The sequence below is a fragment of the Motacilla alba genome, chromosome 23, assembly GCF_015832195.1.
Source record: "Motacilla alba alba isolate MOTALB_02 chromosome 23, Motacilla_alba_V1.0_pri, whole genome shotgun sequence".
NCBI classification, from domain to species: Eukaryota; Metazoa; Chordata; class Aves; order Passeriformes; family Motacillidae; genus Motacilla; species Motacilla alba.
In genome coordinates this window covers 4628969-4652298 of record NC_052038.1, presented here as the reverse complement: position 1 = coordinate 4652298, position 23330 = coordinate 4628969, and the positions used below count along the sequence as shown (strand labels likewise).

Sequence of the window (23330 nt, the reverse complement as noted above, 5' to 3'; positions counted from 1 at the left end):
GGGTGGGCACTTCGGCACAGCCCCAGCGTTGCTGGGCCGGCAGCAGGGGCAGCGCGGGGGACTGGGGCAGCGCGGGAGCTGTCGTGGCTCTGCTGTAGGTGACATGCAAGGACACCACCCTGTGGCAGGTCCCCTCCAGGCCCGGCCCGTGCTCCCCGGACCACAGAGGGGACAGGGACAGGGACAGGGACAAGCTGAGCACCGCAGGAGCCAGCCGGGAGGGAATCCCCTAAGCAGGAGCAGGGGCTGGGACACAGCGGGAGGGACGCTCCTTGGGGACAGTGCCTGTCCCCAGAGCCCCTGCTCAGCTTCCTGGCTCCAGGGCCACCCTCGGGCGGAGATTTCCCCCTCAGGGCCTCCAGGGCCCTCCTGGGCAGCACAGTCCAGCCCTGGGAGCTGGCAGGGGGTTGCTTATTGCCTATGGCCCCTCGGGTTGCTCTTTCCCAGGGGTGTTGCATATTAAGACATTATTGCATAAATATATATATATATATATATATATCTTCTATATATATATTGCCCTGGGAGCATGCACGGGCAGGCAGAAGGCTCTGCTGTGCTTCTGGAGAGGTGCAGCCTGGGGAGGGGGGACAGTGCCCTGCTCCCCACACTGGGGACCCCCAGTGACACGGGTGAAACCACCCTGGGTCGTGCCCCCACGCCCCTGCACTGGCAGCAAGAGGGAGATGGGACCTTGCATAGCTGGTGGTGGCCCCGGCTCAGCTCTGGGGGACCAGGCAGGGCCTGTCCTGAGGGCTGGGGATGGGGTTCAAACCAAACCCCAGGGGATGGGGCCAGCCCAGAGCATCCCCACCACAGCTGGGGAGCACCCAGGACCCCGGAGCTGGGGGGGGAGTGTCATCCCACAGGAAGTCAGGAACATCCCCGGGAACACCCCAGGGACATCCCCAGGAGCACCCCAGGAGCATCCCCAGGAATATTCCAGGAGCACCCGAGGAACATCCCCGGGAGCGTCCTGGGAATGTCCCAGGAGCATCCCAGAAACATCTCAGAACATCTAGGAACACCCCAGAAACATCCCCGGGAGCATCTCAGGAGCCTCCTAGGAATGTCCCAGGAACATCCTCGGGAATATCCCTGGAACACCCCAGGAACATCCCCAGGAACGTCCCAGGAATTTCCCCAGGAATATCCCAGGAACGTCGCAGGAGCGTGGGCTGGCCGCGCCACAGTGCCACAGGCACCCTGCTGCAGCCGTGTCCCCGCTGAGGAAGACTCGGTTCAAGTAACACAGCGAGGGGACAGCGAGGGGACAGCGAGGGGACAGCGAGGGGACAACGCCCCGCCTCCCCCCTCGCCCCGTGCCGGGTCCATCCCGCTGCCTCCTGCTCAGTCCATGTTGGCGCTGGCCGACCTGGAGATGCTGAGGGTCTGCGCGGACGCGGAGATGTCCTCGTGCTCCGCGGGGCTGTGGTAGTCCGAGGTGATGTCGGGCTCGCCGGGCGGCGCCCGCACCGCGGCCAGGCTGAAGGAGTTGCTGGAGCCCTTGCGGAGGCACTGCGAGTAGAGGCCGAGCAGCAGGTCCAGCTTGTGCTCGATGGATTGCACCTGCCGGGGCCGCGGGGGACGGGCTCAGCCGGGCTCAGCCCCGCCGGAGGGGTCGCGGCGGGCTCGGCTGGCCCTCCCGAGGGACGGCGACATTGGCCGGGTGTCCCCTCCTGACCTGGCGCTCCACTTTGACCACGCGCCCCATCATGCTGAGCTCGTCCACCAGCTCCGCCTCCAGCGCCGGCTTCTCCCCCTTCTCCCGAACCTTCTTGTCCGCGGGGAGCGCCCGATCCCTGCCCACGATCTGGTCCACGCTGGCCGGGAGGGAAGGAAGGGGCAGAGCCCACCCATCACTCCCGAGGGCTCGGCAGCCCGCCGGGGAATGCGGGAGAACCCCCAGGGTCACCCCCCAGGCCACCTCACCGCAGGGCAGGTCACCTGCAGGGCCACCTGCGGGGCACCTCACCGCGTCTGCAGGCTCTTGATCCTGCCCAGCATGTCCAGGTGTCCTGCCGAGTACTGCTCGATGACATCCTTGACGTCGTAGGGACGCAAGGTCTCCTTGAACTTCCTCTTGGCCACCAGGAACTTCAGGATCCTGCGGGCGCAGCCGGGCTGGAGGCACGAACGGGGTGCCCAGGGGGGCTCTGGGCACGCCGGGGGACGCGGGAGGGGACAGTCTCACCTGACAGCCCGGATGACGGTCTTCACTGCCGGCATGATGTCCTCGAAGGTCAGCTCGCAGGGGGAGCTCCTCTCCTCGCCGCTGTCCTCCGGCGGGCAGTCGGCTGCGGGTGCCAAGAGCGGGTGGGTGGCCGAGCCCGAGGGCTGTCCCCAACCCCGCAGCCCCCCCCCGGTGTCCCCCAGGGGCTCACCCTCAGTGGGGGTCCGCGGCTTGAGCCGCAGCGATGCTCGGAAGCGGGTGCGGTCGTTGAAGCTCCAGCTTTTCTGCACCTTGGTGGGGCTGGAGGCCTCGGCGACGTCCTCGGTGCTGGGGGAGCGGTGCAGGGGCGGCCCCAGGGGCTGCCCCCGGCCGCGGCTGCCCTGGCGCTGCGAGCTGCTCAGCCGCATCCGCTCCTTGATGCCCATCTTGCTGCTGCGCGGGGACAGCGGGAGGGCGGCGTCAGGGCCCTGGGGACAGGGACAGGGACGGCGTGGCCCCTGTTTGAAGTGGGGGTGGCCGTGCTGAGCTCGCAGAGAGCCCCCGGCAGGCGATGGGCGTGAGCCAGGCCGGGAGCTGGCGGTTTCTGTAGGGTTGTCCCTTTAAATCCCTTTTTTTTTTTGGTCCCAAGAGCAGAGAAAGGAGGTGACAGACAGGGAGAGAGGGGACAGACAGGCGTGGCAGCAGGGGACACCACTGAGCTGAGCAGAGCTCTGCTGCTGCTCCATCCCCGCTGGCACGGGGTGTCCAAACCCGGCCAAGCTGCTTCATCCTCCTCCTCCTCCTCCCAGTCCAGGCTCTGCTCCTGCCCTACCGCGAGTTCTGCTCCCAAACCCAGCCGCAGTTTTGGGCTGGAGGGAAACACCAGGCATTGTTTATGCAGGACCTACTCAAACCCCCATGTGTTGTACGATGGGAGACCCCAAACGCAGCTCAAGGGGACACAGGGGGAAGGACCCTAAAGCTGGGGAGGGTACGGGGTGAACGCCACACCCTCTGCAGGACAGGATCCGTGAAACCCAGGCGTTTGGGGACACTCCTGGATTTCCTCAGGCAGAGCAAGGCAGGGATACAGGCAGGGATACAGGCAGGGTCCTGGCAGGGATAAAGACAGCATCCTGGCAGGGTCCTGGCAGGGTCCTGGCAGGGCACGGGGCTCACAGTCCTTCCCTGTGCTGGCAGGGGGGCTGCCACACATCCCACACATTCCCAGCCTGGGAATCAGGCTGCAGGACACAGCTGGGGTTTATGGGGTTTATAGGATTGATGGGATTTACGGGATTTATCCAGCTGCTGGAGATGGTTGCCACCAGCCCATGCTCATCCGCAACACAACGGGGAAACTGAGGCAGCGAGGGAGAGTGGGACAGCTCAGCCCAGGCCATGCACAGCCCCCCTGCCCTGCCGAGGGACCCCCAGTTCCGCCTCCACCCCCTGTGGGCCGGTCCCAGCCCTGGCCATGCCGCAGGCAGGGGGTGCATCCATGCATCCCGAGGCTCCCGCTCTCGGTACCTCCGTCTCCACGTGCCCCACGTCTGCAAGAGCCTCCTCTTACCACTAAAGATGGGGCTGGAGGGGCAGGGCAGAGACACAGGAGAAAAGAGAATCAGCCCCGGGCGGCGCGGAGCGCAGCGTCCCGGGCCAGCGCCCGCCCGTCCCCCGCGGTGCCACCGCGGGTGCCACAGCCCCGCTGCCGCTGCCACGGCACGATGCTCGTGTAGGTCCTGCATAAACACCTGGGCGCCGTCTCGGCTCTGCCGGAAGGATTTGGGGACGGTCCCCGAGCAGAGGGACGGTGGTGGCCCCGCCGGGCTCGGCTGGGGGCTCCCCGCGCCGGGGGCGAGCGTTACCTGAGGCGTAAACACCTGTGGGGGCTGCGCGTCCTCCTCATTCCAGCTTGGGGGCAGGGCAGGGGGCACGGCGGGATTGGGGGAGGGTGGAGGGATGGAGAGGAGGAGGAGGGTGAGCGGGAGAGGGAGGAGAGAGAGAAGATGAGATGTTATGAGAGGTGGTGCTCGCGGGGGAGATGGGCGGGCTCAGGCCCCCGAGGGGGGGTTCGGTCCTTCCCCTGCCGGTTCCTGCTCGGTCACAGAGGCCAGGGAGGAACCCCCCAAGCCCCGAACTCACCTGGGGGAGCAGGTGCTGCTCAGCCCCACACCTGCAGCCTCAGCCCTGCTGATGTGGCATCACGGGGGAAACTGAGGCACGAGGCCTCTCCCCACCTAACCCGATGTCCTGGGGGGTGGCGCGCTGGGATCTCCTCTTGGGGCAGAGGGGACGAGGGACACGGTGCAGAGCAGCCACCAGCAGCAGCAGGGCAGCCTCAAGCCCTCCCTTCTCTCCTCACGAGCTCCGGGAGCCCTTCCCAGCCCCAGGCTCTGGGATTTGCTCTTTCCCGGGCTCTGGAATTCCTGTGGCTCCATCCCGCCGGGATGGCACCACTGCCCTTGCCCAGGGGTCTCCTGCCACTCTCGGTTACCCTGTGCCACATCCTGGGGTCACAGCCACACAAAGAGGGCAGCGAGGTGACCTCAGGAGGACGAAACAGCCCTGAGTGTCCCCTGGGATCAGATCTGTCCCTTCTGGAGCTGGAATGGAGCTGGAGCAGCAGCAGGAGCAGCAGCAGGAGCAGCAGCAGGAGCAGGGGGGATGCCCAGCACCAGTGGGGAGCAGGGACCCTTTGGGGTGGTGGCACCCGGGCTCTGGTCTGGCAGCGACAGTGACATCCCAGGAGGGCACAGAGGAGCAGAGGGGACAGAGCAGAGAGGAGGGAGAACACGGGGGCTGTCCCCTCCTACCTGTCCCCTGAGCACACGGCCAGGCTGAAGCTTTTCTGGGCAGGGGTGGAGCAGTGATAGGGTGGTGGGGCTCTGTCAGGCCATTTTTTCACCTCTGAATTCCTAAATCCTCCGTTGCGGACCCGGTGCAAATGCTCAAACATAAGGACCAGCTCTCTGAGGTCGGGGTGAAATAAAAACGGGGAGAAATTAAAATTTCCAAAGCAAACAAAACCGGCAAAGCGAGGCTGAGCAACGCTGGGTCCTCCTGAGTGCAAACCAGAGCAAAACCAGAGCAAAACCAAACCAAAAAAAATCAGCGTTTTTGTTCAAAAGATGGTTTCTTCACTGGGGGTGAGGAAGGGCCCTGGGACAGGACTGCACCGAAGGAAGGGTTGGACGTGCTGAGGGGGGTGGATCAGGCAAGGACAAACCTGGGACAGGGTGGGGACACGGGGACCTGTCACCATCAGATCCTGGGCTCCGGCCAGAAGGGGGAAGCTCAGACCCAGCAGGGATGGAATCTGGCTCTGTGCGAATCCCGCTGCAGGGAACACGGCTCCTGGCACAGCAGGAGGGGCAGCAGAGCCCCCGGAGATTCCCAGGATCCGGGGTGATGCTCGGGAAGCTGGGACTCGGGGCTGTGGCTGCTGAAAGCTCTGCCTTTGGAAAAATTAGGAGGATGAATTTGTCACACGGCCAGAGCAGGGCAGGCAGGAGGGCAGGGACGCTCACAGCGATGTGCCAAACCCTCGGGATCTGGAAGAGAGGTCTGGCAATCCCTTGGGAAGCCTTTGATCCACCCACAGTGGCAAAATCCCAGGGATCACGGGAGGGACACGCTGCAGGAACGGGACATGGGGCTCCCGCTGGATCCCCCCGTGCCCAGCTGGGTCCACACCTGGAACCAGCTCCTGTCTGGCTGCAGCTCCACCACCACAACCGTGGGGTCCCCGAGGCACCACCCCGCTCCCTGTGCTGCTGGAGGAAGGCGGTGGATGGGGTGAGAGGGGATGGGATGGGCGCTGTGAGGATGATGAGGATGAAGGAGGCTCCTTCAGCAGACTCCCATCCTGGGAAGCTGCCGGTGCTGCTCGACCCCACCGAGCTCCTGGGGGTTCCGCAAGGTCCCTCCTGGTTTCCCAGGCTGTTCATCCCCACGGGGACCCCCGGGAGCCCCCCAGCCCTCACCCCCTCCTGCCTACCTGAAGGCGGGCAGGAGGCTGTCGTAGTAGCACCACGTGGCCGTCAGGTACACCCGGCTGGCATCCGTGGAGTACAGGCGCCAGGCAGCCTGCAGGGACCGAGATTCCCGGGAATCGGGATCGATCGGGATGGGAGAACTCCCCCCGGACCCCTCCATCCATCCTGCCCCCACAGGCGGCAGCGAGCAGCCCGCAGGATGTCCGTGCGGGATGCGGGGCCGGGAGTTTGGATGGGCAGAGCAGAGGAGGGGACAGCGGAGCATTCCCGGGAATGTCACTGCCTCACCTGGATCAGGTTGGCCGCCGGGGTCCTCCTCTTCTCAAAGTGCTTCTGCCGGTGCTGCTCCTGCACTTTGAGGGCGAAGCCGGAGCCCAGGATCCCCTGGGGACAGGAGGGGACGGCGCCGTGGGTGCCAGCACAGACCGGGCCCCACACAGAGGGGGCTCTGCCCCTTTCCCCCCCCTATTTTGAGCCTCTCCCCCCTACTCACGGCGGGCAGGGCGAAGAAGGAGATGCCGAGCAGGGCGAATCCGGCCGCCAGCATCCGGCCCAGCCACGTCTGCGGCGCTTTGTCCCCGTAGCCGATGGTGGTCAGGGTCACCTGCCCGGGGGCACAGCAGCGGGGGGCCTGCAGGGCGCTCCCCCACCACGGCCCCGTCCCCTCCTGTCCCCGGGGGGCCGCGGGGGCCGAGCTTACCGTGCCCCACCAGAGGGAATCGGCGTAGGTGGCGAACTGGACGTTGGCGTCCTTCTCGGCCAGGTAGACGAGGAAGGAGGCGAAGATGAGCACCAGGAAGCCGATGTACCAGGCCGTGATGAGCTCCTGCGGGGCACGGCGGCTCAGACGCGCTCGGGGACGCACCGGGGGACATCCCTGGGTGGTTTTTCTCACCTTGCTGTGGGCGTAGACGACGGAGCCCAGCAGCTTCCAGGTGCCGCCGCGGCGGTCCATGCGCACCATGCGCAGGATCTGCAGGAAGCGCATGCTGCGCAGCGCCGACGTGGCGAAGATGTTGCCCTGCGTGCCCGCGGCGATGACGGCCACCGAGGCGATGAAGACGATGAAATCTGAGGGGACAAAGAGGCTCGGGGAGGTGTGTGGGTTATCCCGAGTTCCGCCCATAAAAATCAGCAGTAAAATCCCCTGCGAAGTTATGATGTTGTACTAATTATATTATTATTTTAATAATATAAATATTAATATACATAATATCAATATCTCCGGCCGCAGAGAGCAAGGCACAACTTTCCCAGGCATGGTTTTGGAAAAGGCTGTGAGAAGCTCAGAGAAAAGAAAGGGAAGCAATTCTTATCTTAACCTGCTGCGCCCGGTGCTGCGCACGTGCGGAATGTGTTACGGAGGTTTGTTTGCCAAAGGGTGGTTTCTTAATTGGCCAGTGGTGATGGTGTTTTAATTAAAGGACCAATTAGGTCAAAACTGTATCGGGCTGTCCGTAAGGGCGATGGGTTTATTAAGAATTATAGTGTATTAAAGTGATTGATCAGCCTTCTGCAATCACGGAGTCAACGCTAATTATTCCACACGGTTTTGTCTTTGTCCCTGACCCTTTCAGCGTTCTTTGGAACAAACCTCCCTGGAACGCATCGCACCAAACCCTTCCCGTCCTTCCCCCGCTGAGCTCTCCGTGCCGCGTGCTCGGGCCTGCAATGGCCGCTCCGCTGGCCTGACTCCGAGCAGCTCCTGCCGGAGACGCCTCAAAGGAGGCTGGCGCGTTTCTCCCACCCTGCCCCGCTGCAGCGGCGGGAGCTGGCGGCGGTGCCAGCCCGTACCTATCACGCAGAAGGGTTTCCTGGCGAAGCGGAAGCGCCCGCGCCAGCCGCGGTAGCGGCAGCAGCAGCCGGCGGCCCACACGCGGATGATGTACTCCATGCCGAACACCACGATCATCACGAACTCCTGAGGGGGAAAAAGGGAGAAAAGGGGGTAGGGAGAGTGGAGGGGCTCGGATTTGAGGGGGGCAAGGTGAACCGGGCTGAGCGCGGCGCGGGGTGGCCCCGGCAAGGCCGGCGGAGCCCCCCGGGAGTTGAGGAGCCGTCAGGGCTGTGAGGGAATCGCTGCTCTCCTCCTCGCCCCGAGCTGGGTCCTTTTCCTCCTCTGTCAGCATTGTCCTCCTACCTCTCGCACAAACAAGCCCCCGTTCTGCTTACTCGCAGGAAAGTCACAAGGACCTTCCCAATTTAGTCTCCGTCACTCGCGAGAAGTCCCTGCGTCAGCTCTTTCTGACAGTTTGGGGGAAAGTTGCCTTTTTTAGCCCCTCGTGCTCCAGAGGTTGGTGCACGGAGGGACAATGGCGGGGTGGGCCACCCCGAGCCCTGGTGACACCCATGGCCAGGCCACCCCCGAGGTGCCATCGGGCCATCAGCGGCTCGTGGTGAGGTCGCAGGGGTTCTGCCCGCGGTCTTGCCCGATTCTTTCAGGATATAAAGTGGGGAGAGGCAACCTGAGCAGCAGCCCCGCTCCTGCATCGCTCACCAGGATGAAGAGGCACTCGTTGGCCAATTTCTGGTGCTCCTGGATGGTGGAGAAAACCGACAGCACCAGGCAGCTGAAGACGAGGAGGAATCTGGAAGGACAAAGTGTCAGTGGGGACACAGGGACAGCCAGGGGACCCCAGCCCACCCCTCTCACAGCCTGAATCCCCCATCAAGACCTCCCCAGGCCGTGGCAGAGGCACTGGGGACACATTTTGCCTCTAGATGGTGGCATGGAGCCTTTGGGGAGCCCCGGAGCTGCCGTGGGGCTCGGTGCCAGCTCTGCCGCAGCCCTGCAGCTTCTTAATTAAAGGCAGGGAGGGACACGGGGGGTCCGGCACTGTGGAGGGTTCTGGAGCTGCAGGAAGGGGAGCAGAGCTCCTCGGGACTGTCCCCAGCATCACTGCCACCGTGGGGACCTGCCAGCAACACCTGGGAAGTGTCAAGCCAGGGGAAAATTACCCGGGAACAGCTCTGAGGCGGCTCCTCCCCGAGCGCCAGGCTCAGGCACGAGGGGCTTTGGCCCATTTAGAATCAGGAGGGGAAGTAAAAAAAAAAAAGAAAAGAAAAGAAAAGAAAAAGAAAAAAAGAAAGTCGACTCTGAAGCTGAAGCAAATGAAACCTCCAAAAATACATTTTTTTCCCCTGATCCAGCGATTCTAAAAAAGGAAAGCGGAGGGCTTGTGCCACCGGCCCACGTGACGCAAAGGGCCACTCACTGCTCCGTCACTGCCACTCCGGGATGGCACCAGGGACCAACCACGGGCACACCACGCTGGGTGGCACCAGGGACCAACCACGGGCACACCACGCTGTGTGGCACTGGGGACCACAGGCACACCACTCTGGGATGGCACTGGGGACCACGGGCACACCGCACTGGGATGGCACTGGGGACCGACCACAGGCACACCGCGCTGGGTGACACCGGGGACCATGGACACACCACGCTGGGTGGCACTGGCACAGCCTGGCTGAGCCCTGGTGGCCCTGGCACCTTGTCCTCGAGCTGGTGGCACCCATCTCAGCCCCACGGCTGAGTTCTCATGGTGACAATGCCCGGGGGCCACCAGGGGTGGATGAAACTTCCCCGAAACAAGAATGGAAACTCGCTGGGGAAGGAGAAATCTGCTGAGTTAATCTGGGGCTGTGGGGGCTCAGCCCCTGCTCGGGAGGACGTTCCCATCTCTTCATGTTGTTGGTGTGGGGTTTTTGGGCAGAAGCAGCTGCCTGGGCCATCAGAGGGGTGAATCCTGTCCCAGCTGTCCCAGTGCCACTGGGAAGGCACCAGGGGACACAGCAGAGAGGGGTTGATGCTCTGCCCCTCAGTGGGACCATCCAGGACCCCTCCCCACTGACCCCACAGCCCCATGTGGGACCAAGGGCTCTCAACCCAGCCCTGGCATGAGGGGGATGGGGGTGGCACAGCCTGAAGGGGACAGCTGGGTCCTTTTCCCCAAAATGCTGCCAGAGGTGGGACCGACAGCAGAAAAATCCTCAGGAACGGGAGAAGGGCTGGATGCCGAGCAGGGAGGAGGGAGAGCTGGAGGCAGGAAGGGGCCAGGGGTGCCACAGCCGTGTCACCACCCTGTCCTCACTGCGCTGCTGCTCTCCTGGGCGCTCCCCATCCGCAGAAGGTTGGAGCCGGCTCCTTCTCCCTCTGAATTATTAATTGGGATTTTTTTTTTTCCTCCAGCGCAGCAGTTCTGGAGTGAACCCCCCCAGGGAACGGCGGCACCCCCGTGGCACGGGCAGGGGGTGCCAGGCTCTGGGCTGAGCAGCAAACACGGCCCAGAGCTCGGAGCTTCGTGCATCATCAGCAATAAAAGATTACCCAAGCAGGATTTAGCAGGCAATTACACAGGCAGCGGAGCACACAGCAGAGGAGGAGGCAGAAATCTCCCAGCCTGCAAAGATTTGTGCCCCTCGCCTCATCCAGCCAGCAGGGAGGGGGTCCCCGTGCTTGAGGGGACTTTGCTGTGGGTGGCCCTGGCTCTGGAGCACCACCGTGATGGAAACCTGCCCCCACTGCAGGGGTGGGGAAACCTCCCAGGCGGCATCCCGTAGGATTTGGGGAAGGATTCAGGCATGAGAGGTCCCACGGGGCTGGCTGGGAAAGGAACTTTCTGGGAACGCATCACCTGCTAGGAATTAAAGCGTAAAGCCTGGGCAAACGCCCCGTCCCGGCTGCCGGCAGCGCTTAAGCGGCTTAGGGAAGGGTCAGATGCCTGAAGGCAGCGAGGGGAGCCAGGAACCAGCATCGCCCATCCCTCCAGGGCAGGAATTCTGCTCTCAGCCGCTCCACCGAGCACCCAGGGGGGGTTTTACACCCTCAGCCCTCCATCAAAGCCCCCTGGGGACCGGCAGTGCCAGGCTCCCATCCCAGTTCGCTGCTCTTCCCACCCTCCAAGAGGAGCTGGAAAAGCGAGGAAGGCTGGCAGGGGGATGGGAGAGGGCAGAGAGAAGGGGACAGGAGCTGCAGGGTTCCCCCATCCCGGGGGATGGAGGGAGCAGAGGCTGAGCCGGTGCTTCCCCTCTCCCCAATAAAATTCCCATCTCCATCCCCCCCTTTCCCGCACGTGTCGCTGCACGGACACGGGGACAGCACCCGGCAGGAGCAGAGCCCGGCCCCAGCAGCAACGAAACCTCCCCAAAACAGTAATGAAAACCCGGCAGGGAAGGCGAAATCTCCTCAATTAATCTTCATTAGGGTGGGCTTCGCCATCTGCTGCCGCCCGAGCGGGCCCAGGAACAGGTGAGCCGGGAAAGCTGCTGAGCTCAGGGGAAGCAGGGCCAAGCCGGCCTCCCTGGACGGGCAGGCGGGCACCGCTCGGCTCCCAGTGCCCCCCAAACACCCCCGGGCAAAGGGGCTGCACCCCAAAACAGCCTGGGACGAGCCAAGGGACCGGGGTCCTCGGAGCTGGTGGGGTGGGATGGGGATGGAGCAGCCCGGCCCTGCCAGGATTCATCCCCAGACCCCCGGAGCTGGCACGGGGGTGGCACCGGCCCTGGCTGGGCTGTCCCTGTCCTGCTTTACCCTTGCCCCAGGGTTGGCACGGGGGTGCTGCTGGCACCAGCAGGGCTGTCCTTGTCCCGCTTTGTCAAACCCTCAGGATTGGCACAGGAGTGGCACGGGCCCTGGCAGGGCTGTCCCAGTCTTCACTTTCCCAAACCCCCGGGGATGGCACGGGTGTGACACCAGCCCTGGCACGGATGCCCTTGTGTTTTGTCAAACCCTCAGGATTGGCACGGGGGTGACACCAGCCCTGGCTAGACTGTCGCAGTCCCTGCTCTGCCCAAACCCCTGGGGTTGGCACGGGGGTGGCACTGGCCCTGGCAGGGCTGTCCTTATCCCCACTTTCCCAAACCCCTGTGACTGGCATGGGGGTGACACCAGCCCTGGCAGGGCTGTCCTGGTCCTTGCTTTGCCTTCCCCCTGGGACTGGCATGGGGGTGACACCGGCCCTGGCAGGGCTGTCCCTGTCCTTGCTTTGCCTTCCCCGGGTGGCAGCGGCCCTGGCAGGGCTGTCCCGGTCCCTCTTTGCCCTCGGCCCGCGGGGATGCCCCGGCGGGGGCACAGGCAGCGGTAACTCGGCGGAAGGCTCGCACCACCCACCGCAGGACGAACAGCTCAGCTGCAGGGTGAGCGAGCAAACCGTCCCCGGGATGGCACGGATCCCTTCCCTGGCATCATCACCGCGCCTGGGCCGAACCCTCCAGCTGTGCCACCGCTGGAAACTCGGCATTTGGACCCAAACTGCCCGAGCGCGGCTCCAGGGGGATGGGGATGGTGTTTCACCCTCCCGGCTCCCCAGGCCGCCAGGTTCAGCTCCGTCTGCAGCTGTATAAACAGCGCGTCCCATAAATCCGCGGCCCTCGGCCCGCAGCCCTCCAGGAGAGGTGGAGCAGGCGGCCGGGGGATATAAATAACCGGGCTGTGGCGGCCCTGTTTGCGCCCGTAACCATGGCACGGAGCGTCCCACGCCGCCCAGAAGAGAAGCAGCAAAGCTCCGAGTGTCTCCCCACGGGCAGGGAGAGCGCGGCCGCAGCCCGGAGCCGGCGGAGGCACAGCAGAGCCTGGCACACGCTCCGAGCCCGGCCCCGGGCTGTTCTCGGGGGGCTGATGCTCCCAGAGCCCTGCACCCCAGCGCCGAGGCAGCACGGGATGTCCCCAGCAGCCTGGGGAAGGCTGGGAGCAGAGCTGGGATGAGGAGCCTCTCCCACACCCCATGGCAGCGCCCTCAGGGTGACATCCCACAGAGCGAGCGAGTCCACGGCCCTAAAACCTTGGTGGTTTGGGAGGAGAATGCTGCTGGTGGCATCAGCTGGCACCCCGGTGGCAGCCAGCACGCCCCGGCCCCGCCGCGCCCGCGGGGAGCACGGTCACAAGGCTCCTGCGGCGGTGCCAAGAGGCTCACACGGAGCAGCCGGGATAGTTTTGCTCTTGGATCATCTGGCAAGGAGCGGGCTGGAGGGGGGGAAGGAACCAGAGCGTTTTCTGAGGCACCCCAGCACAGAGAGAGCGGGGCTGTCACCCTCTGCCAGCACCTGGGCCGTGGGGACATTTGGGGAACAGGGGTGCGAGTGGCCCCAAAGCCGGGACCCTCGAAGAGTGGAGGGGAGGTTTGGGATCATTGCTGAGGGGGACAAAGAACCAAAAACTCTCCAGCATCACCCCTGCACCCCCTGGGGCACCCAAACTGGCACCTCCTGTGCCGGCCTGGGGGGTCCAGAGGGAGAGGGAAGAGGGGAAAAGGAAAAAAACCAGAAGGAAAAATCAATGCACCGTTTCATGTTGCGCCGAAGTCGCTTAATTTTATGCCCCGGTGACACCACATCGGGCTGGGAAAGTGCTGTGCCGGCTTCTCCTGCCGCTGGCAGTGCCCCTGAAGCAGCTCCCGTTTCAGCCCCAGGCAAGGTGGCCCTGGGGGCGCAGCCCCTGCTCGAAGGGCACAGCCTCCAGCCCCTCTGGGGTGGCCGTGCCACCACCCAGCTGGGGCACACAGCGGTGACAGCGAGTTAAAAGCCTTCAACGAGCAAAATTCAAAGAGGTGGAAGGGTTGGGAGCTCAACTCAGGAGTTTAAGAGAGGTTGAAGAGTTGAATCCAAGAGGTTTTCCCGAGCAGGCGGTGGGGACTCAGCACTGAGCAGGGAAGGATTTTCCTGCAAACCGTGCCGGGCTCCAGGCCTAGGAATTGCCCCGGGGGTGTTGGCAAGGGCCGGGCACTGGCCATGGTGGCACTGCCAGCGTGGCAGGGGGGTGTTTTCCGGCTCTCCAAGCAGTGCTGGGGGGATGTGACACGGTCGGGGAGTGGCAGAGGTGACAGCCCCGTCCTGGAACAGGAGCCAGGCTCAGGGATGCTCGGGGAGGGACGGGATGCCACCACACCGTCCCTGGCCGGAGGGGGACACATCCCACTGCCACCATCCCAAACCAGCCGGGATTTCCCTCCGGAGGCCAATCCTGAGCAGGGACAGCCCGTGCCTGGCGTGCCTCGCCCAGCGCCAGGCCTGCCCTGCCACTCTGCCGGGAGCTGCCACCCCTCTGTCCCCACAAGGACACCAGACACCCAGCAGGGACAAGGCTCCCGTCCGTCCCCTCAGGAGAATTCCTCTCCCAGATGGGAAATAAACCCCAACAGCCGCACAGGGAGCTGGGCCTGGCACGGGGGACGCTGCTCCGGGCGGGGGAATGCGGCTGTTCCTGGTGCTGCTGGCTCAGGCTTCCCTAATTTGCTCCAGGTGAAACTGTTGCGGATGGAAACGCTCCTCCAGGAGCGGCAAAAGTGCTGAGCCGAGCTGCTGGTGCACCCAGCAGCCGTTTCGTAACCATCGGCACCAGCACAGCCCGGGAGCCGCCGGGAATTTGGGGGGCCTGGAGGGTGGGCAGGGACAAGCCGCCATGGGGATAGCTGGACTTGGACACCTGGAAAACCTCGTGGAGCAGCTCCAGGCTGCAGAAACCCCCTGGCAGGGCAGCCCCTGCCCTCGGGCACGCAGCCGTGCCCGTGCCAAGCCCGCAGCAGCTTTGCCGGGAGCAGGGAAGAGCCTTCCCGCCCGCTAGCGAGGAGGAGATTGGAAAAAGGAAGTTCTCATTTTGCCTCCTGGCTCTAAAGCCTCTGGCTTAATGCTCCGGGCTCCCTCCCGGATTTGCTCCCTAAGCTCCAGGGCTGGGAATTCTCATTCCAAGCGGGCGAGGCGCGGCTTGGTGAGGCCGGCCAGCGCCTCCCTGCACGGGCAGCGCGGGGCTGGAGGGGCTGGGGACACCTCGGAACCTCGGATTTCCACCGGCACGGGCTGCCAGGTCCTCAGCACCCCCTTCCCGGAGCGTGGGGGACTTTGGGGACATCCGTCAGACCCCAAAAGCGGCTCCGAGCCCTCCCAGCCCCCCGGGCAGAGCTGCCAGCAGGCTGGGGAGATGCAGAAATGATGCAAAACAAAGCGCTGAGCCCAGAGCAGGTGCTGGGCTAAGATTTGGGATCAACGGGATCGATTCGCCGGCAGAATGGGGCTGAAGTCGGTCAAGAAACGCGACGGGCTCGGCCCCGCGGAGGGAAGCGCGTCACTTCTCAGCGGGTATTTCCATTTTAGCAGTTCGCAGCCCTGTCTCGGAGCCAGCCCGCTCGGGGGAGGCAGCGCAGGGGACCCGTTTGTGTCACCAGCGCTGCCCCGACCTCGGGCCGGGGGCTCCGTCCCCTCCCACGCCTCGGGGGGGTGAAGGGGAGAGGGTAACACCTTCCTCCTCTTTTGTTAAAACCCAGGGATTGCGGCACGCAAATCATCCCCGACAACTTCAGAGCCGCTGCAACAGCTTCGCAGCTCCCATCTGCTGCGAGAGAGAGAAAAAAAAAACAACAAAAAACTTGGAAGAAGCCAGAAATGAGCAACGTTACGGGAGAGGCTTCACAGAACAGATGTCTGCACCTTGCACCCACTGCGGCGTCTTCCCACAGGATTCGGGGGGTCCCTGGCAGGACTCTGCCCTGCAGCTGCCTCAGCCCTAAAATTAAGCGAGCAAGTGAACAAAAAACCTCCCCAGCAAAGGCTGGAGACGTTTGGCTGCTGCTGCCGGCGGCTGCACATCTTGTGGAACAAAGCCCAGCGCCCGGGAGCTGCGGGCCAGGCACGCCGGGGTGGCAGGGGAGGGACTGGGGGGGCTTGGGGGGGCTCTGCGAATGGGGCCGCTTGTGCCGTGCGGGTGTTTTTGGGGTAAACCAGGCTCAAACCGCTGGAGGATGCTCAGGGGGGGATATCCCAGCTGGGAGATGGGCAGGGGCACGGCTTTTCCACATCCATGGGTGTGTAAATCCATCAATGCATCCCGGCTACCTGGCCTGGCAGGGGCTTTGGCTGCCTTTTCCCTGCTGGAGAAGCTCTTCCCAGGGTGGGATTTTCCACGCAGGGATTCTGGCTCTGGGAATCCGCTGTGGAGGCGCGGTTACAAATGGGCCCCGGGCTCGTGTCCCGGCTCCCTGGGGAGCTCAGGTGCCCTTTCCTCCAGTGACAAATTCCTGCTGCCAGCTCGATGTGCTAACTTAGGCAAGACCCATTTTCCTGCCTCTTAACGAGCTCCGGCTCCCGCACCCCAGGAACGACGCAGCCCCGCGGCACCGCTCCAGGCGAGAGGGAAGGAGGCAAAATTTTGGCTCATGCCCTCACAGGAGGTCCGTGCCCACACCTGGCACACGCCGGGCAAAGAGGGAAAACGCGTCCTGCCCCACGGCTGCAGCTGTGCTGTCCCGGCGGTGTCCCCAGCAGTGTCCCCAGCAGTGCCACCGGCTCCCGGCTTGGGACAATCCTAAGAATGGAGCCCCCTCTGTCCGTGCAGCCTCCAGGAGTGTTGGGGACCCCCCAGCTCCCTGTCACAGCCCCCCCGAGGCAGCAAGCCCGAGGGGGTGAAGCTGTTCTGAGCCCTGAGCCGAGCCCGCGTGCCAGGAGCCGTGGGATGCTCAGATCCAGCGAGGGAAGCTGGAGCAGAGCTTGGGAAAGCAGCCGGAGCAGGGAAAGGAGCAGGTGTGCTCCGGGAACAGCCCTCTGGCCCTGGAGAGGGATTTCCACTGCCGGGCATCGACCGTGACCCAGCAATGGGCGCAGCTCTCGGGGCGCAGCAGGGACAAGATCACCCCCGCTGTCCCCATCCCAGCCGGACACGGCTCTGGGGTGGCACCTGTGCCTTGTCCCAGCAGCGCTACAGGTACAGCACAGCAGAGGGTCCCCGCTGCCACCCGGAGCTGCCACCCCCGCGGGTGCCCTGCCTTTGAGGGTCCCCCCACGCTCAGAGACCCCGGCCAGGGACGGCGGCAGAGCGGGCCGGTGACGCGGTGCCAGCGGGAAGGGGCTCTGGGCCACCCCGGGCATTGAGTCCCACCCCCGGGGACGCGCTCATCTCCTCGTCCCGGACCCTCCGCCACGGACCCCCGCCCCGGCTGGCGGATCCCGGGACCGGCGGCAGGAGCGGCACCGGCGCGTCCCCCCGCCGAACGCAGCGGAGAAACTTCCCGGTGGAGCCCGGGGGGGCTCGCTGGGAGCCCCGCGGCTCTCCCGGTACCCCCGGCGCTCCTTCGCCGGCAGCGCCCGTTCCCCGCCGGGCAGCCCCGGTGGGGTGCGGGTCCCTGCGGCTCCCCCCCGGTGCCCGGTACTCACATGAAGGCGTGGTAGATGAAAGCCCAGCCGCGGGGCCGCTCCAGCACGTTGTACAGGCAGTTCTGGAGGCGGCGGCGGCAGCACCGCGGGGCCCCGGCGGGGCGGGGGGCGGCCCCGGGGCGCGGCCCCGCCAGCAGCCCCCGGCGGCGGGGCGGGGGCGGCGGAGGGGGGGTCCCGCTGCCGGAGCCGGGGGTCCCCGCGCCCTCGGTCCGCACCGCCGTCAGCGCCGCCCGCCGCTCCCCGCCCGCCGCCGCCGCCCCGGCCATGGCCGCCCCGCTCAGGCCGCCGCCCGCCGCATGGCCCCGGCCGCCGCGGGACCCCCGAGCCAGCCCGGGGCAGCTCCCGGGGCCACCTGCCTTTAGCTGCCCGCCGCCGCCAACGGGCCCTCCCCCGCCGCCGCCCCGCCGGGCCGGCCCGCCCCGCCGTACCTGGCCCCCGCCCCCGGGGCTCCGCGGGACGGGGCGGGCGGGGAAAGCGCCGCGCGGGGCGTGGAGGGGACGGGGCGGCGGGTGGGCTGCCGTCACCCCCGGTCTGGGGACGGGACCGTGCTGGGGACGGGGAGAGCGCTGGGGCATCCTGGGGCACCGCATCCCAATCCGCGTCCGGCACCGCGTCCCAGCTGCGTCCCACAGCTCAGCCCAAACTGCGCCCTGCGCAGCATCCCGAGCCGAGTCTCATCCCAAACCACATCCCAGCCTCATCCCACACCTCATCCCAAATCGAATCGCGTCCCAAACCACGTCACTGCCTCCTAAACCGCATCCCGAATTGCATCCCAGACTGGATCCCACAGCACACCCCAAACAGAGGATGTGGAGCGTCCTGGAGCGAGAGTGAGCCCCCCAGTCCCCACGGGATGGAGCATCCCCGGAGGAGATGGAGCATCCCTGGAGGAGATGGAGCATCCCCGGAGGAGATGGAGGATCCCCGGAGGAGATGGAGGATCCCCAGAGGAGATGGAGGATCCCCAGAGGAGATGGAGCATCCCCGGAGGAGATGGAGCATCCCCAGAGGAGATGGAGGATCCCCAGAGGAGATGGAGCATCCCCGGAGGAGATGGAGCATCCCTGGAGGAGATGGAGCATCCCTGGAGGAAATGGAGCATCCCCGGAGGAGATGGAGCATCCCTGGAGGAGATGGAGCATCCCCGGAGGAGATGGAGCATCCCTGGAGGAAATGGAGCATCCCCGGAGGAGATGGAGCATCCCCGGAGGAGATGGAGCATCCCATCCCCTCCCATCCTCCGCAGACTCAGCCTCGAGCCGGGCTCCAAGTGTTTCCCAAGTGCAGCCCTTTGCTCTTCCACCTCAACCTCCCACCAACACAGCGGGAAACTGAGGCAGGGACAGGGAATTCCCTTTCCGAGCTGGATCCCAGCTGGGTCCGTGTGCTCCCGCACCTTTGGAGAATCCGAGTGCTCCCACCCCACCCCTCCAGCTTCCCCCGGAGCAGAGATGAAGTTCAGGGCTTCGGGCAGTGAATTATTTAGTGGCAGCAGAGATCCTGGCACAGCACGGGGCCCTCGTGAGCACTGCGGGATTTGGGAGGTCTCGGGAATCACACACAATAAATAGACAATTTTATTTACTTGGAGGAAATGATGCTGTTAAACCCACAATCGCCCCCAAGGATGCCACAAAACCCCCACGCAGACGGGGTAAGAGCCGTGGAGGCTGAAACGCTGGGAATCCAAACGAAATTCTCCCCTCCATCCATCTCTAACTCCTGCATCCCCCCAAAAAATGCTTCCCGGAGCATCCCCCCAGCTCGTCTGGCCGCTGCCGGCAGCAGCTCCAGCGGGAGCACCCTGACCTTCATCCCGCTGCCTTTGGAGCGGCGCGTTCCCCTCGCTGGAGGGTTCGGTTTCACCTGGGATTGATTGAAACCTCGGGGCTGCGGAGGGGGCAGGCTTGAGGTGACCTGGAAAGGACTCGGTCGTTCAAGGGGCAGGCGGGAGTTGGGGTCTCCCTGGGGCTGGGGGGTCACCACACGCCGCGGGCAGGTCCCATTCTCACCTTATCACCCGCCCAGACCCTGGGAACCTCCATCGATCTGGGAGCTGGGAGGTTTTGGGATGGAGCCAGGCAGTCTGAATCAACATGGCACCAACCCATCCGTCAGATGGCTGGAGGTTTTGGGAAGGCATCCCAGGATTTGCTGATTTTACCCCACACCTGCCCGGCTTTGGGGGTCCCACAGAGCCGCTCGTGTCCCCAGCCCTGCCGAGACTTTAAAGAGGATTCCAGAGGCCGGGAATGGCGAGGGGGAGGCCTCTGTGCTTGGAGCCTGCTGCCCTCTCGGGATTGCAGCTCGAGTTCCTGGCACGGACCGGCGGCCAGGATTTGCATCCACAGGATTTCCAGTAAGTTTTGCAGGCTTGGAATGCAGCTGCAGGGCTGCGGGGCTGGGGACAGGGGCTGTGGCACCAGGGACAGCCGGGACCCCTCACCGGGACACGGGGACCGGGGCAAAGCCCCAGTTTGGCTCCCTGGGTGGGGGATACTGGGGGGACATCGAGGAGGGGAGGATTCGTCCAGCCCTTGAGAGCGGGGGAGCCTGACTGGGGTGACTGGGATGGGCAGAGCTGGGGACAGCGGCCTCGGGGGTGCCAGGGGTGGCATTGTCGCGGTGTGGGGAGCGCTGGTGACAGCGGTGACAGCGGCGCGGGGAGCGGGGAGGGCAGCGCAGCACCTGCTCCAGCCGGAGGCTTGGCCCCATCCCAGGGCAATTAACTGCTGGCACCGGCGCTGGCACCGCTCGCGGGGACAAAGCAGCGCCTGGGGACAGCCCGGGCTCCTGCGGGATGGGGAACCCCGGGCTGGGGGCTGCTCTGCCCCAAAGCCACCCCACAGCCCGGTCCCGGAGCTGTCCCCGAGCTGGGAGCGACTCCGGCGGCACCGCCCGGAGCTCGGGCACAGCCTCGGCGAGGAGCAGGGAGCGGGACGGGGCAGGGGCTCGGCTCCGCTCCGCAGCTCCGGAGGAGGGGAAGGAAGGGTGGACGAGGACGCCGAGAGCTGCCGGGCTCGCCAGCGCTGGGACCAAACCCCTCCAGTCGTGCCAGGTCCTGCGGAGATGGAGCTGAGCGAAGAGGCAGAGCCGATCCCCGAGGGAAGGGGACCTTGGTGGCGCTGGCTGCAGGTGGTGACTCCAGAGCCCTCACCAGCAGCGCCTTTCCCTGCCCCAGCGTCCCTGGGGGATCCTGGACCCGCAGCGGCAGCGTCACCTCCACCGCAGTGAGTTTTCCTTGGAAAAGGGTGGCCGGAGGTGGCAGCTTTGGGGGTGGACAGCAGCCCTGGAGGGGACAGCAACCCTGGAGGGGACAGCAGCCCTGGAGGGGACAGCAGCCCTGGAAGGGACAGCTGTCAGCAGCCAAGCCCGCAGCAAACCGAGCGTGGCAGTGCCCGATGCCAGCGGCCGGTGCTGAGCTCAGCACCCCGAGGAGAAACGGGATCGCGAACCGCTCCTTGGCAGGGAAGCGCTGCCTCCTCCTCTTCCTCCGCCTCCTCCTCCTCCTCAGCTTCATCCCGGGTCCCCGGGGGTGTGACCAGCTCTGCTCCTGTCGCACTTGCCCGGCAGGGAGGTGGCACTCTCCGCGTCACCCAGAGAAGGGCCGATGTGCCCCCCGCGGGTGCCACGCTCGCCCAGCCTCTCTCTGTTTGCCTCTGTGCCACCCCACGGCAGCCGATCTGTCACCGCGGTCCCCTCGGCGGATCAAAGGAAGCCGTGAGTCCTTGCAGGGAAGGTCTGGCTCCTGTCAGTGCCCGGGGTTCCAGTCCCTGTGACAAACGACGTCCCCAAAGCACCCATCCTGTCCTCTGGGAGAGCAGGCAAAGCTTTACCTCTGCTATCACCGAAATAAAAATAACTTTTGCCCCATTAAGGTTTATTTCAATATTTAAATCCACATCTTGTATATGCTAATGAGGTTAATTAAATACACTCTCACATCCATGATTATTACTCAGCTCTTTGCCCACGTCCGTGTCCGAGGAGAAGATTCCATTCTGAGGCTCTTCCCGTGCCTTCAATAAACCCTATTTTTGTGCATCTGATCGAGAAGGGTTTTATTGAACATGACCACATTTTCCCGCCCAATTCCACACAATCAGGAATTAAAATAATCAGCCCGGCCGCCCCCAGCCCCTCTGATGCCTCAGAACTCAACAGGGTTTATTTCCAGCCGAATTTCATTCACTTCATGCAACAGCTGGAGACGCCCTTGGGGAGCAGCATCTCCCTCCCGTTTTCTGTCCTTTTAGTGATTTATTCCCATTCAAATTTAACCAATTTCCAGCAAACCCGGCTGCTGTGGGTAAAGAGCTTTTCCTCAGCAGCCGGGGGCTGATAAAGGCGAGCAGCGCCTGTTCCGCTCTCCAGCTCTGCCTTCCAGGTCCCTCTCCATCCCCACAAGCGGATTCCCAGCTCTCCAAACCCGAGGGATGCTTTTTGGGGGGCACAGGAGGTCACTCAGCCCCTCTGGCTGCGGGAGCGCGGTGGGGCAGCCCCCGCCGGGTGGGATCAGCTGTTGGGATCGGAGATCCAACCCCCCATCCTGGCTCTCCCATCCCGCTCCAGCCCTTCCCGTGGCAGCCTGGAGCAGACACAGGGATGCGGCTGCCGGGAGAAGGGACCTCCGAGACCTCAAATTCCAGGGAAAGGGATCTCCAAGCCCCCAGTTCCAAGGAAAGGAGGGACCTCTGAGCGCCCAATTGCATGAAGGGTCCTCTGAGCCCATGGCTCCAGGGGAAGGACCTCTGACACCCCAGTTCCAGGGAAGGCACCTCCGAGCCCCCATCTCCGCCTATCCCATCCCCCGTGTCCCAACCCGCCTCTCCCATCCCCGCTGCCCCATCCCGACTGTCCCATCCCCGCTGTCCCATCCCCTCTGTCCCATCCCGCTGTCCCATCCCGGCTGTCCCATCCCGCTGTCCCATCCCCGCTGTCCCATCCCGCTGTCCCATCTCGCTGTCCCATCCCCGCTGTCCCATCCCGGCTGTCCCATCCCGCTGTCCCATCCCCAGTGTCCCATCTCGCTGTCCCATCCCGCTGTCCCATCCCCGCTGCCCCATCCCGCTGTCCCGTCCCGCTGTCCCATCCCGCCTGTCCCATCCCCGGTGTCCCATCCCGGCTGTCCCATCCCCCGTGTCCCATCCCGGCTGTCCCATCCTTTCCCACGGGAGCCCTCTCGTGGCCGATCCCTCGCTCGGAGCTTTCCCGAAAAGATCCTTTTCCACCCCAAATCCATCTTTTCCCAGCCCAGGGGATGCCGCTCCAGCCGGGCACATCCCGGCTCTGCCCCGCACACCGGCGATGCTCCGGGAGCTGCAGCCCTCCCTCCTTCCCTCCCTCCTTCCCTCCCTCCTTCCTTCTCTCCTTCCCTCCCTCCCGCTGTTCCCAGGAATCACGGGGTCTGGAAAACCTCGGGAATCAGGAAAAAATCCGGATGTTTACAAAGCCCAGGAGAGCCGAAGGCTGAGGCAGAGCTTTGCTTCCCGCTGGGCCTGGCAAGGGGCACCGGTGCCAGGGTAAGGGGACATCTGTGATGGGGTAAGGGGGACACCTGAGCCAGGTAAAGCAGGAAAACTGTGGCACAAGGTGGCACCTGTGCCAGGAAAAGGGGGACACCTGTGCCAGGTAAAGGGGGCAAACTGTGGCACAAGGTGGCACCTGTGCTGTGACAAGGGGGACACCTGTGCCAGGTAAAGGGGGCACCTGTGCTGGGACAACAGTGCCAGGAAAAGGGGGTCACCTGTGCCAGGGTAAGGGGACATCTGTGATGGGGTAAGGGGGACACCTGAGCCAGGTAAAGGGGGAAAACTGTGGCACAAGGTGGCACCTGTGCCAAGGGGGACACCTGAGCCAGGTAAAGAGGGAAAACTGTGGCACAAGGGGACACCTGTGCCAGGAAAAGGGGGTTCCTTGTGGCAGGGACACCTGAGCCAGGTAAAGGGGGCACCTGTGCTGGGACAACAGCGCTAGGAAAAGGGGGGCACCTGTGCCAGGGTAAGGGGACATCTGTGATGGGGTAAGGGGGACACCTG

General features: G+C 64.7%; 1 protein-coding gene across 2 annotated transcripts; it reads right to left on the bottom strand.

Annotated features, from left to right (window-relative positions):
- Positions 1–6: 6 nt before the first annotated feature.
- On the bottom strand, positions 7–17667 carry KCNQ4 (potassium voltage-gated channel subfamily Q member 4). 2 transcript variants are annotated; one of them, XM_038160562.1, is made up of 14 exons: positions 17290–17667; positions 8648–8738; positions 7945–8071; positions 7046–7221; positions 6851–6976; positions 6644–6781; positions 6439–6534; positions 6153–6241; positions 4969–5124; positions 2385–2605; positions 2195–2297; positions 1976–2107; positions 1685–1823; positions 7–1569 (listed from the first exon to the last, which is right to left on the bottom strand). In XM_038160562.1, the coding sequence occupies exons 1-14, from the start codon at positions 17553–17555 to the stop codon at positions 1351–1353; spliced, it is 2079 nt and encodes a 692-aa protein (XP_038016490.1). In that variant the 5' UTR covers positions 17556–17667; the 3' UTR covers positions 7–1350. The 2 variants fall into 2 exon arrangements, with proteins under 2 accessions (XP_038016490.1, XP_038016491.1); XM_038160563.1 differs by having other exon boundaries at positions 1432–1569; positions 1976–2097.
- Between the last annotated feature and the right edge of the window lie 5663 nt (positions 17668–23330).

Coding starts and splice junctions, on each gene's coding strand:
- KCNQ4 (XM_038160562.1), bottom strand. CDS start 17,555: ATGGCCGGGGCGGCGGCGGCGGGCGGGGAGCGGCGGGCGGCGCTGACG. Junction 5,125..6,152: donor AGCCTCCTGCCCGCCTTCAG/GTAGGCAGGAGG, acceptor CCCCGACCTCAG/AGAGCTGGTCCTTATGTTTG. Junction 2,108..2,194: donor ACCGTCATCCGGGCTGTCAG/GTGAGACTGTCC, acceptor CTGCGCCCGCAG/GATCCTGAAGTTCCTGGTGG.